At 68.5% G+C, this 16524-nt stretch overlaps 2 protein-coding genes across 5 annotated transcripts; one reads left to right on the top strand and one right to left on the bottom strand.

Annotated features, from left to right (window-relative positions):
- Positions 1 to 4450: 4450 nt before the first annotated feature.
- LOC122703064 (basic proline-rich protein-like) lies at positions 4451 to 9795 on the bottom strand. Its single transcript, XM_043917161.1, has 12 exons — positions 9269 to 9795; positions 9133 to 9227; positions 8853 to 9035; positions 8386 to 8536; positions 7764 to 7962; positions 6836 to 7012; positions 6457 to 6753; positions 5621 to 5689; positions 5379 to 5477; positions 5244 to 5251; positions 4881 to 5097; positions 4451 to 4636 (listed from the first exon to the last, which is right to left on the bottom strand). The coding sequence occupies exons 1-12, from the start codon at positions 9793 to 9795 to the stop codon at positions 4451 to 4453; spliced, it is 2208 nt and encodes a 735-aa protein (XP_043773096.1).
- Positions 6492 to 16009, top strand: EGFL7 (EGF like domain multiple 7). Of its 4 annotated transcripts, XM_043916458.1 has the most exons (10): positions 6493 to 6678; positions 8063 to 8147; positions 11824 to 11945; positions 12174 to 12290; positions 13281 to 13396; positions 13549 to 13644; positions 13749 to 13913; positions 14616 to 14680; positions 15306 to 15468; positions 15663 to 16009. In XM_043916458.1, exons 3-10 carry the CDS (start codon positions 11866 to 11868, stop codon positions 15683 to 15685), a joined length of 825 nt encoding a protein of 274 aa, XP_043772393.1. In that variant the 5' UTR covers positions 6493 to 6678; positions 8063 to 8147; positions 11824 to 11865; the 3' UTR covers positions 15686 to 16009. The 4 variants fall into 4 exon arrangements, with proteins under 4 accessions (XP_043772396.1, XP_043772393.1, XP_043772394.1 ...); XM_043916461.1 differs by lacking the exon at positions 13549 to 13644 and having other exon boundaries at positions 6492 to 6678; XM_043916459.1 differs by lacking the exons at positions 6493 to 6678; positions 8063 to 8147 and adding an exon at positions 9179 to 9199.
- Positions 16010 to 16524: the final 515 nt, after the last annotated feature.

Raw genomic sequence — 16524 nt, 5'->3', positions numbered from 1 at the left:
AGCTCCTCAAAGGACCACACGGGTGACCACATGGCCCAGAAGTCCCACTCCCAGGAACATCCCTGAGAGAAGTTCAAGTCCACACAAAAACCTGCACACGCGTGCTCACAGACGCCCACAGGCCCATCGGCTGAGGAGCAGGTAACACGTGTCCATCCGCACAATGGAACGTCACGCAGCCATAGAAAGGCACGAAGCGCCAACTCCGGGGGCAACATGCGTGAACCTCAAACACTGCTGAGTGCAAGAAGCCACGCACACAAGCCCCCGCGTCGTAGGACCGCAGCTGTAGGAAGCGTCCAGAACAGGCAAATCCAGAGGGACGGGAAGCAGGTGGGCGGTTGTGCAGGGCTTGGGGGCGGGGAGCATATGGTCAGGGAATAGACGGCAGAAGGAGGCAGGCTTCCCTTAGGGTGCTGAAAACATTCTAAAATCGAAGCTGGTGATGGTCACTCGGCTCGGCGTCTGTCCTAGAAGCTATAGAATTGCAGACTTGAAGAGGTTGGCTTATGGAACATGTGAATTACATCTCACTACAGCTGTTCTATCACAAAAAGAAACCACTGGCTGGCCCTCGGTTCTCACTGAGCCCTGGCCTGGCCTGGAGCTCCGGCTAAGGCCATTCGGCTCTCAGGACAGAGCCTGCTTGTTTGGAGCCGAGTCACCTGCCAGGGGGTTGGGCAGGCAGGGGCCAGGGGAGCCACTCTTGCCCCCTGGCCTGGTGAGGCTCCCTGCCCACGTACCCGTGGGCCTCTCCAGCTACCTGCTGCCCCACCCCCACGTCCCACGGTCCCGGGCCAGACCCTGCTCCTCTCCGGGCCTCAGGTTACCCAGATGGTCCCTAAGACCCCGGGAGCCCTGCACCCGGAGACCAAGGCGGGCTGTGCACCCCCTCCCCCTAGCACGGGGCATCTTCTCACCAGGAAAAGAACCGAGACTAAATTTACGCCTGGGCCGAGCACTGCAGGGGAGAGGTCAGGCGGCCCCCACCCGGCCCCTTGACGCAGTTCCCCTTCCCCTCCGGAGGGGGTTCTATTGTTCTCGGAGCCTGGCCCCCAATCTCCCCTGCACACTCACTTCCTGTTTCCTGGCCGAGAGGAAACAGAGATTTCTGGCCTGGCCGGGCAGCAGAGCTGGCCTCCCCCCACACCCTTCTCTGTGAGGCTAGTGGTAAAGAATCTGCCGGCTAATTGCAGGAGATGTGCATTTTTAAGGATATTAAAATCCAATGCTCACAGGCAGCCTGGGACCGAACAGCCTGGACCGTGGAGGCTGGAGGGACCTCAGAGCTGCCCATGGGGGGCTGCATGTGGGGGGTACAGGCCCCTTTGAGAACCTGGTGGATGCTGTGGGCAGCTCCGCCCCTCCCCCGGAAAGGGCTCAGGCACAACTGTCCACCGTGACCGCGTTTCGGGATCCCCAGATTCCCCCCGCAGGGCTCCCCAGGCCCTGCTCTGACAAGCAGGGAAACTGAGGCAAGGCAACTTCCAGCCTCTAACCTCCCTGACCTTCCCAGAGCCTGTGGCTGCCCCGTGGAGATGGCAGACTCTCCTGGCGACACGGTCTCCCTGGGGAGGGGAGCCCCGCCGCTCCCAGCCCCTCTCTCCCGGACGGCTGGGAGGACGGGTGGTCTGGACACTGCACCAGAGGCCCGACCCGCGAGGAGGCCTGCGGAGGGCTGCAGCTCCCGGTTCGAGGTCAGTCTTGCCGGGGACGGTCTTCACCATCCCGAGGGGCCCTTCCGCCTGCACAGACGAGGTTGGGCGGCGGTGGCGGCCTCGCAGGGCGGGCGAGACAGCCCACCCGAGCCACGTGCCCTCAGCACGGCCCCAACAGGCCCCAGGGTCCGGCTCACCGCTCTGCTCCCTGAAGGCCTCGGCGAGCCTGGCGCCCTGTGCTCCCAGAGTGGGCCGGGCGGGGAGGGGACAGCATGGCCCAGACGTGGGTGCTGAGCCGTAACCCACCTCCGCTGACCTGTCCCCCGCCCCCCAGCACACACATCGTTTCTCTGGAACTTCCCTTTCCGTCGTCCCGGGAGATAAAGTGTTTTCTGCCCCCAGGTTAACGGCCAGCCTATCCATCAGGCTTGGCAAACTGCAGCCTGATCGTGAGTGGGGCTTCTGTGTGGGGCTCCAGGCAGGGCGCTCAACCCCCTTTCCTCAACCCCTCACGATGGGGGCAGGGAGCCCTGTGGGGCTGGGGCAGCCTGGGCTCCAGGCAAAGCCGGGCCCCGGGATGCGTCTGGGCCGTGGGCTGAGGGCCGAGGACCTGCAGGTTAGGGCCCAAATGCAGCGCCAGGTGGGGGGTCAGGCTCTCTCCCGGGGTCCCGCTGCTCAGTAAGCCTCCTGCAGGGGTCAGCTGCGACCTCCACTGCCCACCTGCCAGCTTCCGGGCGGGACCCAGAGCCCATCCCCTGGCCGCAGTCAGCACCGTGACCCCCACCTGGCCAACAGCTCTAGAGACGAGCGTTTCCTGGCAGCCCTGGGAGCTGGAACGTGCCGCACACCCACCCTAGGGGACCCCACGCTCACCGCCCAGGTGGACTCTCCTCTCCCCACTGCCCAGAGCACTGGTGGCCGCACTTCACAGCCGCTCAGAGAAGCAGAGGCCCTGCCTGCTCCCCGGGCACCCCTGCCCAGCTCTCACCCCACTCCGGGAGGTCTCCCCTATGATGTGAGTCCTTCCCCGGGGAGGAGACCTGTTGTTCAAAGAATGAGACTGCCTTCGTCTTCCTATATTAAAGAAATAACAGCACAGCGATACTCCCGCACCTTCATCAGAATGGCTAAGCCGGAACAGCGGACAGCCGCAAGCGCTGCCAAGGCTGCGGGGAGTCTGGAGCGCTCCCGCACGGCGGGCGGGGGTGGCCTGGAGACACGTCGGGCGGGGGTGGCCTTCATGCCTGTCCTGCAATGGGACTCTCCAAGGGAGCATGGTGACCAGGACGGGGCGCAGCCCCCGCGGACCCACCAGGAATGGTGACCAGGACGGGGCAGTGGCAGAGCCCCTGGGGACCCACCGGGACCCGAGGTCGGGGTCGGGGGGCAGGACATGAGCAGCAGAAAGGCCGTGATGGCTGCGTGAGGCGTCCCCGGCGAGGAAGACCATGGAGCAGCAAGGAGAAGGGACCAAGCGTGCCCCGAGGGTCTCCCGCTGCCCAGGCAGCCCTGGGCTCCGCCTTCAGAGCTTCTGTTTCCCGCCGGCCGAGCCTAGGGGATCATCTCTCCTTGGCGAGCCTCAGCTGCAGCAGCTCAAGGCTTAGACATGAGCACTGCACACAGCGCTCGCTAAGAGGTGTGAAGCGGGAGTCAGGGGGGGCCTGGGTAGAGCTGAAGACCCCTGGTTGCCAGACAGACCCCCATTCTCCCCATGCGACCTCCCGTTCCCTCTGGGACCCGATCCAAGTCTGTACACAGCACACTAGGCCTAGGGAAACACGAGCTCCCTTCCAGTCCTGCCGGGGACGGGTCACTGGACCAGGCGCACGCCTGGATGAAGGGTCAGCTGCATCTGGTGGGAATCTGGCTGACAGAGCCATCCTGTCCCCGAGGCCAGGGGCCACCGCGGGGGATAAACAGGAAGCCCTGCTCTCCCCTGCCCCATGTACCGTTCCTCCCCTCCTGCAGCCTGGCTCACACGCTGCGCCCAGCGCCCCTCGAGCCGCCCCAGATGCCCGTGCGGGCCTCTGCCAGGGGCTCAGTCCGTCTGCTCCTGAGCCTGCCGAGGCCAGAAGCCTGGCATCGAGGGCTCCCGGGAGGGTGCCAGCAGGACCGGGAGGCCCTGGCCGCCCCCGCCACGCCCCCGGCCTGACCAGTGAGCTCTGGGAAGGTAAGGAGGCCCGACTCAGTTCCCATCACCCCCAGAATGCCTGCAGGCAGGCTGGGAGGCCGCTGGACCATCGCGCCTACAGACTGGCCAGCGGATGGGGAAACTGAGGCCAGCATGGGCCGAGGCTCCGGCCACGGGAGCTGGGAACGCGCCAGCTTTCCGACCGCACTGGGGCTCTGCCCTGGGCCCAGGCCTCTGCGCCGCCCGGCAGTGAGGGGCCGATCCCACCAGATGATCACCTCTGTGCTGGGCCTTGGGGCGGGTAGGGGCCGCGGGCCAGACCCTCGGGGTGGTACCAACTCCTTCCCCAGCTGATCCCGCTGTGGTGGTGCGTTCGCTGACCCTGCAGACACCATGGGGGGCAGGCAAGGGGCCTCCTTGAGGATGGGGGTGGGCCTGGCCTGGAGTCGCCTAGACTAGAACAGAGTGAGCTTCCCCCGTCCCAGCCCCCGGGAGCGGACACCCGTGGGGCAGGAGGCACCCCGACCCCCTGCAGGTCCCCAGGACCCTCCTGCAGTCCGACGGGGTGTCAGCCAGCGCCATCCTCGCCCTCTGCCGGTACCCAGCCCACCCTCCATGCAGCCCCTGCCTGTCCCCGACCTGCCCGGGGCAGCGCAGGACCTCAGCCCATCTCCGGCATCTGCCTCTGAGGCTCCAGGACCTGAGACTCGGGTGTGGGGGGGTTTGAGGCCACGGGCCGGGCCAGCCTGGCTGCCAGGCGGGGCCCTGTCGGAGCTGCAGCAGGGCAGAGCTGGTCGGGAGGGGGCCCCGGGGCAGTGGGGGTCCCAGAACCAGTGGGCTGGGCAGACTGCGGCACAGAGGACCCCCACCCCCCGCATATAACTCCATCTTTCAACCCACCATTCAGTCTGCGTGCTCTGGGCGCCCTTCCAGAAAATTCCTTAATCTTCCCCACGTTTCAGAGGGAAGGGTCCCATTAACCATTTCACAAGTTGGCTAATTAGCTGCTTGCAACCTGAGCCCATTCCCTGGCAGGACTAGGTCTGCCCCCTGGGGTGGGTGCACAGGAGGAACTGGGGGGCCCTGCTCACCTGGGGCGAGTCTCTTTCCCCCTTGGGCCTCAGTCTTCCCATCCTTATGCAGATGGGGCCGAGCCCAGCCGGCCCTGACGTCCACTGTTTCCCCCACCCAGGGGCACGAGCTGACCCCTGGGCCTCGGGCTGGGTCGGCGTTAGGGTCTGGGCCACCTTCTGGGTGCGGGCAAAGCCCAACTCAGCAGGACGCACAGCGCTTCTGGGCAGCTGGGCCCTTGGGTGAGAGAGCCAGGGGCGAGAGCAGGCCACGGGGGGCTGGCAGGGAAGAGATGGGGTGAGCCCCCCAGACCTGGTCCGGCAGTGCTTAAGGGCCAGCCACCTCCTCTGCAGTCACAGCCACCCCACTGGCTGGCGTCTCACCTGACCCCCTGGAACAGATGGGGAAACTGAGGCCAGGAGACGCGAAGGTCCTGTGCTGACCACAGCCTGGCCCACAGGACACCCTCCCGGGGGCGCGGGGAGAGAGCAGTCCGGGCTGACTGCCAAGGCCCCCACCCCCTGCCCCAGGAAGCGTGAACAGGTTCCCTCCTGCTTGCAGCACTCCGGGGGAATTTCCCGAGCTGTCCCAGCTCCCTGCTTGACCAGGATGTCGAGCTGGGTGGGGTGGAGGGAGGGAGGGCTGAGCAGAGGGGCTCAAGGCCAGGGCAATGAGGGTGTCCTAGACTGTGGGTGGGTGAAGGCCGAGCGCCAGGCAGCGCTGAGACCCGAGGATGGCGGGCTGGGGGGGCCCTGCTCACCCAGGGTCCTCGGTCGCTGCTCGGGTCCCCCGAGGCACCCACCCAGCCAGCATTGCGGCCACTGGTGCACTGCCGGAAGGAGGGACCTGAGGGTCTGACCTGGGGGCTGGAGCACCTGGAGCGCCCGAGGGAGCACCCTCTGTGGCCACCTAGAGGCTCCTGCACTCCCCCCACAACGCCCTCCCCGGCCTCAGGAGGCCGAGGGGGCCAGGGAACACCTCTGGCCCTGCCCTAGTGAAGGCCACAGAAGTGGGACCAGGGGACTTTCGCCCCTGGAGCAAGGAGCTCACTGCCCCATTCCTAGAGAAGGCCCTGGGCTGATGTCTGCCCTCCCTGCCTCCCCCCACCACGGCCACTCAGGGCGCCAGGAACCCAGGGAACAGGCTGTTCTCAGACCCCCCAGCTCCCTCACCCACCCCCAGCCCACCCTAGCTGCTCCCAGCCTCGGGCCCCGGCACACACATCCAAGGGCCCAGGAGTCACAGGACAGATGGGCCATCTGCGGAGCCGCACTCCCATGGCCCCGCCAGCCTGGTGAGACCAGGGCCTCGGGAGGGCGCTGAGTGCCAGGCACTTCCATCACACGTGGGGCCCATCGGGCCCCAGGGTCACCAGGTGGGCCCCAGCAAAGTCTGCGGCTGCTTCAGGATTAGACCCTGAAGTCCCCGGGGAGCAGCTCCCCCAGCCCTGCCCCAGCCGCCCAGCCGGCACCCCCACCCCCCCACAGCCCCCCGCCCGCCCTCAGCCTCCTGTTTGTTCGCTGACAGATCCCGTTATCAGCGGGCAGCACACACAGGAAGTCCGGCCGGGAAGGGCCCATCCCAATCCCGATTTACACGGGACAGGAGCATAAAAAGCCGCCCTTCCTCGGCCCGGGAGGAGCCTCCCTGCCCCGAGGCGGCCGGCCCCATGGCCCAGGAGCAGGCTCCCGCAGACCGGACAGGCGGGCGGCCTCCAGAGGCGCCCCGAGGCGGCGGGCGAGGGGCGGCAGGGCCCACCCCCGGCCCGGGGAGGCGGCAGAGGTGGCCATGGCTGAGCTGGGGCACGGGCAGCAGCAGGTATGGCAGGGGCAGCCCCGCAGGGACGGGGCGCAGGCTGGACGGGGCGAGTGCCCTCGGCAGAGGCTCCCCTGACTGCGGGCACCTGTGGGCTGAGCGCCGGGGGCTCTCCGCTCCAGGGCCACCTCATCATCACCCCTACTGGTGCCATCCTCACCTTGGCCAAGGGCACCCGCTGGGGAGGCCCGATCTGGACGCCAACCTGGCCTGCTCCACCCCCGTACTCGGCGCTGGGCGGCCCAGCAGCTCCGTGACCTGTGGAAGGGGAGCTGGTGCGGTGGTGACCCTGCCGCCGGACCCCCTCCTGGGCCGCCCTGCTCTCCCGGGGAAGCCCCTGGGGTCGGCAGCAGCCCCCCCCCAACCCTGCCCCACTGACCCCTCTTCTCTGGGACCGGCGTGTCCCAAGGGCATCCCCCACGGGTGGGCAAACACCCCAAGGGTGTCGGGGACAGGCGCCAGAGGGGAGACAGGAGCCCCAAAGCCAAGTCTGCAGCCAGGATGGGCCGTGTGGGGCTGGCTGGGGGTCGGGGAGAGGGACGACTTGGTAGGGCACAGTGTGGGCATTCGGGGGTCCCCCTGGCACCCTACAGGAGCCTCCTACCCAGAGCAGCATAGGTCCCCAAGGGGACACAGGGACCTTCCCGGCCCCTCCCTGTCCTCCCCAGCCGTCTGTATGACGAGCACCCACGTTCCAGCGGAGAACGCAGAGGCTAACCCACCACCCGAGCGGGGACCAGCCCATCCAGCGCTCCAGGCCTCCCCTTTTTGGCTCAGGCCGGAGGTCAAAGGGTCAAGTGACCAGATTCAGGGGCTGGATGGGGGCAGGGGACAGAGCAGGGCAGCTTTCCCCTCAGTGCCCCCTAGGCCTGGCCGGGAACTCTTTACTGCCTGGGACCGCCTGCTGGGGTTGGAGGGAAGAGACCCCTCCAGTGGCAGGGCGCCCCCCCCCCTTTAACCATCCTAGCATTCCAGCAGCGGCTTCCCCAGCCGCCTTCAGAGCACCTTCCAGGGGCTTCCGGGCCCCTTGGTCCAGGAAGGGGCTCCCGTCCAGCCACCTCGGGCCCCTTCCTTCTCCTCCTGGGCACCAAGGGAGGTCTGAACCGGATGCCCTGGAGCTGCTGGCTCTGCCCGAAGGCCCCCTCCTCGTGTACCTGCAGGACGCCCACCCAGCACCCCGGGCTGTGCAGAGAAGCTTTCCGTCTGGGGGTCTCAGGACCCCTCGGCAATGAACACACCCAGGCCAAGGGTGTGGGCAGAGCTGCGTGGCCATCCGAGGGTGGGGGTCTGCAAGCCAAGTGCAGGCTGAGGGCCCTCAGCGGCATGGAGGCTGGCCCGTCTTGCCCTGGCATGTCAGGATGATCAAGGCTGTGTGTCTGACCCACAGGCACCAGGGAGGCACGGGCGGCCCCCACCACCCAGAAGAGCAGCTGCCACCAGCGTCCGGGGCATGAGGGAGCCCCCTTCCCCAGGTGAGTGCCCCGGGCAGCAGCAGGGGGCCTGACCCCGCCTGGGTACCTTTTACCTGCACACACATGCACTTAGGTAAACAGGGCCAGGGCTCGGGTTCGAGGGAGACACTGCTGAGACGGGCAGGCCCAGGGAGGGCTGTGATAATCCCGGTGTACAAACAACAGAGTTCCCAGGAGGGCCGGCCGCCCCACACCTGGTCCCCACTCTTCCGGCCGCTCGGCGGGCGCTGCTGCCTACTCCACCACCTGGGGCTGCTTCAGCCCACGTTGCAAACGTGCAAAGGGGCCTGGACAGGAGAGAGGACGGGCCTGGGAGACCCCCGCGGTGACCATGCAGTTGGGGGACTCCTCGGGGGCCTGAGGCGCACTCGAGGGTGGTCGCAACTGTCCTGAATAAAGGCAGAGACGGTGGAAGCCCCACAGGGCCCCTAACCTGGCACAGTGGCCAGAAGCCAGGCTCAGCGCACACCTAGGAGCCAGCAGGGCACTGCTGAGGCCGCCACCCCCATCTCCCCACCCCCCATCTTCCCACCCCCATCTCTAGAAGTCTATGCGCCCTGGGGGTCACTGCCCTTCACCCCACGTGTGGCTGCAGAGCAGCCGTCGCCTTTAGCCAGCCCCTGGTGCCCGGTGACCTGGTCCCCCCCTTGCGATGGCCATCCCCGGGAGTAGCTGCTCAGCCTGAGGGGGTGGAGAGCTAGCTACCCGCGGCCCGCGTGGGCTCTTGCCTCAGGGCACCTGGCCGCAGCCTCAGCCCTGCGTCCCGGGGAGCGGGCTGGGAGGGGCGGCCGCGATCGGGGGCGGGCTGTGCGTCAGGAGCCCCGGTTCTAGCTGACTCACTGCCCGGCCCCGGGGGCGCCGTTTGCCGCCGAGCCTCAGTTTCCCAACCTGCGCAATGGGGGCGGGCGGGGAGTTCCGCGCCCACCCGGGGCTCGGGGCGGGCCGGGGGCGGGCCGGGCGGGGCGGGGCCGGGGCCGGGGCCGGCGGGCGGGCGGGGCCCGGGCCCCTTGGCGCGGTGGCGGCAGCGGCGCGTGCGCGCCCCGGATTGGGCGGTGAGTGCGGAGGGAGCGGGGTGCCCGGCTGGGGGCGCGGGGAGCGCCGCGGGCTGGGGGTCTGCTCACAGTTCGGGCTGGGGTCCGGGTGGGGGTGCTGGGGCCGGGAAGGCGGGGGCCCTGGCCTCTCGCGGAGATAGGGGTGCGGGGGGGGGGGCGACGCGGAGCGACCGCAGGGAGCCCGGAGGTGAGCGGGCCCGGAGCGCCGGGCTCTGCCCCTCGGGCACCGACCCCCAGCCCGGCCCCCGGGTCTGGAGAATGGGCCCAGCGTCCTTGGCAAAGGGCGCCCCCTGCTGGTGACGGGTGACCCGGGCCCGGCCACGGGGTGCGGGGGGCGGGGGGGTTCCCTGGGCGGGGTGGGGGACGCCGCGGCCCCTTATCCCCCTATCCGGACCCTGCGGCTCCCCCGGGGCTTGGCCCGGAGCCTCGCGGGCCCGGGACCCCGCAACCCAGGCCAGCTGTACCCTTCGATGGCCGGAGGGGGTCACTTCACCCTCGCTCCCCGCTCCCCACGGTGCAGGGGGGAAGGGGAGGCGTGGGGTGGGCGGTGGAGAGGGCGCACCCCCAGGGAGGCATCTCACCCCGCGTCTCCGCATCCACCACCCCCGGTTCCTGACGTCCAGAGCACCCCTCGCGGTGGAAGGGGGGACCCAGGGTTACCGCCCTGCAGTCGAGTCAGGCCCCTTGCTCTGCGGACTCAGTCTCCGGGGGTGGCGGCTGCGCGGTGCAGCGCGCCCCCCGCCCCCGCGCCTCGGGGCAGGTTGGGGGCAGGCTCCTGCAGACCCGCAGAGGGGATGGAGCAGTATCGCTTGTCATCCTGAAGGCAGCGCGGGTCCCCCTGCCCTGCCGGCCTGCCTGCGCTGGCTCCCCGCCCTCCTGGGGCTGTAACTGCAAAGGGAAACGAGACTGCTGGCCCCCAGAGCGGGAGGCCAGGGCCAGCCGCTTCCTCTGGGCTAGGAGAAAAGCATGACTTTCAAAAATCCAGTCTCTCCTTTGAGAAAACACGCTTCCTTCCTAACCAGCTTTCCATAGGTAGCGGAGGTGCTGGGTGGGTGTTTGTGGAGGACAATTACATGTGCACGAGGTGTGGGTGACCTCAGGGTCTGCCAAAGCTGGGAGGCCCCTTGCCTGGTGCTGCCAGCCCACCGGCCCGCCTCTGCCTTCCCGGGGCCCACTCCCAGGGCCACCTGTCCCCCCTCATTTCAATTCTTGCTGGGAGTGCCAGGCCCCCGAGTGTGTCCCTAACAGGGTGCCCCCCTGCAGAGTTCATCCCCTGAGCCGCCTGACTGCAGGATATACCCCAGCCCGGAAACTGCCAGGAAGCAGCCATCCGCTGCCATCCCCAATCCAGCACCTCAGCAGCCTCTGCCTGCTCTGCTCGGCCAGCCAGCCCTCCCCTCTCGGGCCCCCCACAGAGAATGGGGGGGTGCTCGCAGGAAGGACCCTTGTGCAGCTCTAGGGCCGGGTGGTGCGGCGGGTGAAGGCCTGGACTGAGCGCCCAGCTGAATCCCAGTGTGGATACAGGTCTTGGCGATGCTGGTGGTGGTCCCTGTCTATGGGACTGACCGTCAGAGCCAGAGGAAACTGGGTCCCAGGGAGGGAGGCGACTGTACCCGGAGTCTACTGCCCGCCCCCAGCACACGCACAGGCTCAGCTCCTTCCCGTGCCCTGTCCTTCAGGGAACCCTGGGGGGACCTCAGATGGGGCTCCGGGAGCAGGGGAGCAGAGCGCTCCCCAGACCCTTGGCTGCACACAGCGACGGCAGCCCCGCTCCAGTCCCCTTGGCTTGTCACGCGTGGACCTTTAATTCTGGGCCAGGCTTTCTCTCATTCCCAGAAATTGCTCTGTAGCCCCCCTGGCTCCCACCCACCGCCAGGACAGGGATGTGATCGGCTCCACTGGCAGGTGGGTGCTGCTCCAACCCCCCCACCATCCGGGGCCCGATGGAGCCGCTGTCCTGGGAGCTCTGGAGGCGGTTTGCACCTCCGGTTCAGGCCCCAGCATAGGCGTGACCCCTCCCAAGGGCAGGCCCCGGCCCCACCCAAAGGAGGGCCTCCTGCCTGCCGGGCACCTACACCCCCAGGCTCCCAGGCCTGGGGCTCCAGGGACATGGGGCTTCGGGGACATGAGGTCCCCGAAGGCTGCCAGGGCCAAGCCAGCTGGGGTCGGTTTCAGGCCTGCCATGGACGCCCCAAGTACAGACCAGGGTTTGGGCTACAAGCCCTGCCTGCTGTGGAAGGGCCCCAAGCCCAGCCAGGGGAGGGAGGGGTGGTCCCCCCTCGGCTCGCCCTTCCCCGGTGAACTTGACCGAGCCCAGCAGGGTCCAGGTGCGTCTCTCCCCAGGCGAGGGCACCAGCTTCCATTTCCAGACTCCAGATGTCCTGGCCCTCCTGTGGTCCGAGGGTGGGCTGTATGTGGCTGGTGAGGGCCGGCCTCCTTGCTCAGGAGGGCTGGGGGGGAGGGGAGCTAGCACTGGCCTGGGGGCTCCCCTGCTGCAGTGAGCGGTCCCAACACAGCGGCTGAGCCGGGCAGGCGTCGCGAGCCGAGGGGACCGTCTCCCCCGTGGTGCCGGCTCGAGGGGGGCCCTGCAGAGGGACTTCACAGGGCTGCGCTCTGTGCTCCAGGCCACCTCGAGGAGAAGGCCGTTCCACCCGGAAACTCGGGCCATGTGGGGCTCCCAGGAGCTGCTTCCACTCTGGTTCCTGGTGCTGGCAGCAGGCGGCACGGAGCACGTCTACCGGCCTGGGTGAGCCGGGGCTCGGGGCCATGGGGTGTGCAGCCGGGAGCCCTCAGCCCTCCCCGGGGGCAGCCCCCAGTGTCCTGGGATCTGGCGTTTCCCTGCGGCCCCTGCTGAGGGTGCCGCTGGGGAATCCCCTGCCCGGGTCCCCGGCTCCCCTGGGCTCCTGGGCTGGAGGGTCCCAGCCCTGGGAGCCCCCTGCTGACGCCCTGGCCCCGTCCGTCCCCACCCCTGCAGACGCAGGGTGTGTGTCGTCAGGGCTCCCCAGGGCCCTGTGTCCGAGTCCTTTGTGCAGCGTGTATACCAGCCCTTCCTCACCACCTGCGACGGGTACCGAGCCTGCAGCACCTACCGGTGAGCCCCCTGCACCCCCCGCCTGCCACATGCGAGCCCTGGGGCCGGGAGGGCCCCCGGAGGGAGACCGAGGCCCGAGCAGTGAAGGGCCTTGCGGAGGCCAGGTCCAAGTGTGTGCCGGAGACGGAGTCGTGTGTAACCTGGGCGGCCCCAGACTCAGGAAGTGACTGCCGTGGCTGCGAGAACCAGCTGCGTCGGCACCCCCACCCTCATTTTAGAGGGGTCTGCCACCTTGTCTGCTCCCCTCCACTTTGGGGACACTCCCACGCACCCCAGCATCGTTGGCTGCAAGACTTTTTCCCACTTGGCTCCCTGAAACCTGCCTCTTCCTGGTCCTGCCCTCTGGGCCCCAGGGGGCACCCCCTCCCCTTGGCAGCCCCCCAACAGTTACAGATGGAGATCCTTCCCCTCCTGCAAGACCCAGCACGTCCCAGTCTAAACCAGCATGGGCTGGCGGGTGGGAGGCAGAATCTCTTGTTCTTTGCTGTGGGGATGTGATGTGGTTGGGAAAGATTCTATTTCCCGCGAGGTTCTTAAGGACCTCTGGTGGGGAACGGGGACAGGGTGGGAAGCCCCTTTCCCTCAGGGCCTAGGCACCCCCCTCAGAATAGGAGACTCTCCCCGAGGCACCACCTCTATCTGCTCGACCCCAGGTTTCGCTGGGTTTCTGCCAAGCCTGGGCGTCCCGCTCCACACAGCAGCTGGGGGCAGGGAGGCGGCTCGGGCGGTGACCCTGAGGTGCCCTCCCCGGGGGAGAGGCCCTCTGGGGACACATCCGCTGACCTCGTCCATGCTGGGGGAGACGGCTCATGCAGCTCCCGAACCGCACGGGGCCGGAGCCAGCCCGGAAGGCAGGCGGATGGGGTGACGGGGTGGGGAAGCCAGGCCCCGGGGGTGGGGGGACCTGGTGTCAGCATGGAGCCCCTGTCCCCCCGCCGCCGCCCTGTGAGGGCCACAGGCCCTTCTGAGCCGCCACCCCCCACCCCACAGGACCCTCTACAGGACCGCCTACCGCCGCCACCCCAGGCCGGCCCCCGCCCGGCCTCGCTATGCCTGCTGCCCCGGCTGGAAGCGGACCGGCGGGCTGCCGGGGGCCTGTGGGGCAGGTGAGCACCCAGAGTGCCCGGTGTCAGGGAAGCGGAGCCCAGCAGGGCAAGAGCGGGTCCTGCGTGGCACCCACCCCCTGGCTGCACCCCGCCCCTGCGGTGGGGCCCCGGGCACCCTCCTGGGTCGCTGACAGGCCTGCCCACCCCCACAGCAGTATGCCAGCCACCATGCCAGCACGGAGGGAGCTGTGTCCAGCCTGGCCGCTGCCACTGCCCCGCAGGATGGCAGGGCGACGCCTGCCAGACCGGTGAGGCTGGCACCCGGCCACCCCCAGGGTCCTGGCAGCCCCGAGGGGTGGGTCTTGAGGGGGCTCAGGGTGGGCGCTCGGGCCTGACACCCCCTTTCCCGCAGATGTGGACGAGTGCCGTGCCGGAGGGGGCGGCTGTCCCCAGCACTGTGTCAACACGGCGGGCAGTTACTGGTGCCGGTGTCGGGAGGGCCACCGGCCATCTGTGGACGGGGCAGCGTGCCTGCCTGAGAGAGGGGCCCCAAGGGTGACCCCAGGCCCCACGACAGGTAAGGTGCCGCTGTTCCTGGGGGTGGGGAGGGTGGGCCCAGGGGGTGGTGGTGATGGAGGGGTCCTGGAGGTGATGGGGGCTCCTGGAGGTGATGGGGGGGTCCTGGAGGGGATGGAGAGGTCCTGGAGGTGATGGGGGGTCCTGGAGGTGATGGAGAGGTCCTGGAGGTGATCGGGGGGTGGTGGTGATGGGGGGGTCCTGGAGGCAGCCTGCACGGTCGCTTCCCACGGGGACGGGGTGGGGGGGCCTTGGCTCAGCCACTGCTGCCCAGGGTCCCTTCACTGAGCAGCCAGAGACACAGCATCCCTGCTGGTGACGGGACATTATTACTTTTGGTACGCGCTGTGACACTTCAAACTCGTACCGTGAGTAATAATGCGCCGTCAGCAGCCCGGCACGGAGCACGCGTGGACGTCGGCCCAGACCACCCTGAGCACAGCGGCAGCATCAGGGACCCCGGCCCCCGGGCGGGCAGGCATGAGTCCCAGGGCCACCTCTCGGCCCTGGAGGAAGGCGGGGCCCAGAGCAGGGTGGGGGCAGGACTCAGCAGAGCAGCAGCTGGGGCTGGAACGTGGTCCCGAGGGCCAGGCCCCACGCCGGGAGGCCCCCCCCCACCCGCATGGGGCTGTGAGGCTGGCCCAGGGCGGGGGGCGTGGGGCGGGGAGCCGGGCCTCCCTGACTCCGCAGCTGCCCTCCCCAGGAGCAGACAGTGAGGTCAAGGAGGAAGTACAGAGGCTCCAGTCGAGGGTGGACGTGCTGGAGCAGGTGAGGCCCGGGCTGGGTTCCCCGGGGTGGGCGGGAGGGGCTCAGCCTGGGAGTGGGGCTCTGTGAGACCCGGGCTGGGTTCCCCGGGGTGGGGAGTGGGCCTCAGCCTGGGAGTGGGGCTCCGAGGGGGAGTCCTGGTGGGGCGTCTTCTTGGATGCCCACAGCCTAGGGTTTCCTTGGTCTGGGCACCATGCCCAGCGGATGATGTCTGGGACCCCAGGACATGACGAGGCGGGGACCCCACCAAGAGCCAGAACCTCGGTCCAGTCCCTCCCTTGCCTTTGTCCCTACAGGGACAGAGTGCCCTGAGGCCTTCCCACAGGGTTCTTGACCTGAGACCCTCTCAGAAGCCCCTGTCTCCCCTCCCCCAGCCCTTCTGGCTGGGGGTCCCAGGCCTCGGGGACCCTTGGCGCGCGGGCCTGCGTGAGTCACCTGTGCTCCCGGCATAGCAGCCCCCTCTGGTGGACACTGCGGGGCCCTGCAGCTGGACCTCGGTCTGAGGGTCGGCGGTGCCTTGCCGGCCACCCTGTTGTCCTTAAATCCTTACGGAACGGACAGGGCGAGGGGCTGGCCCGGGGTCACACAGGTCTCCCCCCGGCTCCCCGGGGCCTTGCCAACCCCGCAGAAGCTGCAGCTCGTGCTGGCCCCGCTGCACAGCCTGGCCTCGCACGCCCTGGAGCACGGGCTCCCTGACCCGGGCAGCCTCCTGGCCCACTCCCTCCGGCAGCTGGACCGCATCGACTCTCTGAGCGAGCAGATCTCCTTCCTGGAGGAGCAGCTGGGCTCCTGTGAGTGCTGTGGGCCCCGTGACCTCCCCCCAACACACACACACACAGCCTAGGACCCCTGCTCCCACCCAGAGGTCAGAGGTGTAGGGCAGGGCCACCATGGGCTGAGTGGGCAGGTCTGGCTGGGCCGGAAGGTGCTGAGAAACGGTGACCTCTGACCCCATCCCCACCCACACCCCCCCATCCACCCACAGGTTCTTGCAAGAAGGAGGTGTGACAGGCCCACCGGCCCAGTCCTGGCTACGGAGAGCCCCGAGAGACTCTCCTGACCCCTGCCCCGCCCCGCCCCATCTCTGCTGACCACAGCGGCCCCAGGGCCCACCGCCCCCCTCCCCCGGGCCGGGGCGGGGTGAGGGTCATCCTGTGTGAACCCAGCCCCAGCCAGCCAGCCCCCTGCACCGCGGCCGACTCTCGGGGCCTGTGGGCCCACGGCCGGGGACGGTACGAGGCACGCTGCCCAGGGCCTGGGGCCTGCGCCCCTCGCTGGGCAGCCCTGTCCTTTGTGAGAATAAAATGAGGCTTGAGCCGCTGTGTCCGTGAAGGCACCTCGGGAGCGTCCTGAAGCTGACGGGCCTCCCCCAGGCCGACAGCCACGGGCTGGGAGAGAGGCAGACAGCCCTCCCCCACCCCTGGCCCCCCAGGACAGGGTCTTGGCGCCGTCTCTCCAGTTTGTGGCTCAGCTGGTAAAGAGTCCGCCTGCAGTGCGGGAGACCTGGGTTCGATCCCTGAGCTGGGAAGATCCCCTGGAGAAGGGAACGGCTACCCAGCTCCAGTATCCTGGACTGGAGAACTCCACGGTCTGTATAGTCCATGGGGTTGCAAAGAGTCGGACACGACTGAGCGACTTTCACTTTCACTCCAATAGGGGCTGGAGAAGGTGGTTTCAGTGAAGGTGACACTGGCCTCCCCCAGTGACCAGCTGGCCCCACCCCCAGCCAGCAGCCAAAGAGCAAATCTTTAGCTTCCTTTCCAAGTGCCTGCCCAACTCCTGGGCGTGCCTGCCACCCCCAGTGGAAGAAAACATTCCAGGATGACCGTGGCTCCAACCCCGGCAGG

The sequence above is a fragment of the Cervus elaphus genome, chromosome 11 (genome assembly GCF_910594005.1).
Source record: "Cervus elaphus chromosome 11, mCerEla1.1, whole genome shotgun sequence".
NCBI lineage: Eukaryota > Metazoa > Chordata > Mammalia > Artiodactyla > Cervidae > Cervus > Cervus elaphus.
Note: the sequence above shows the minus strand (reverse complement) of the source record. Positions and strands in the feature narration are given on the sequence as shown.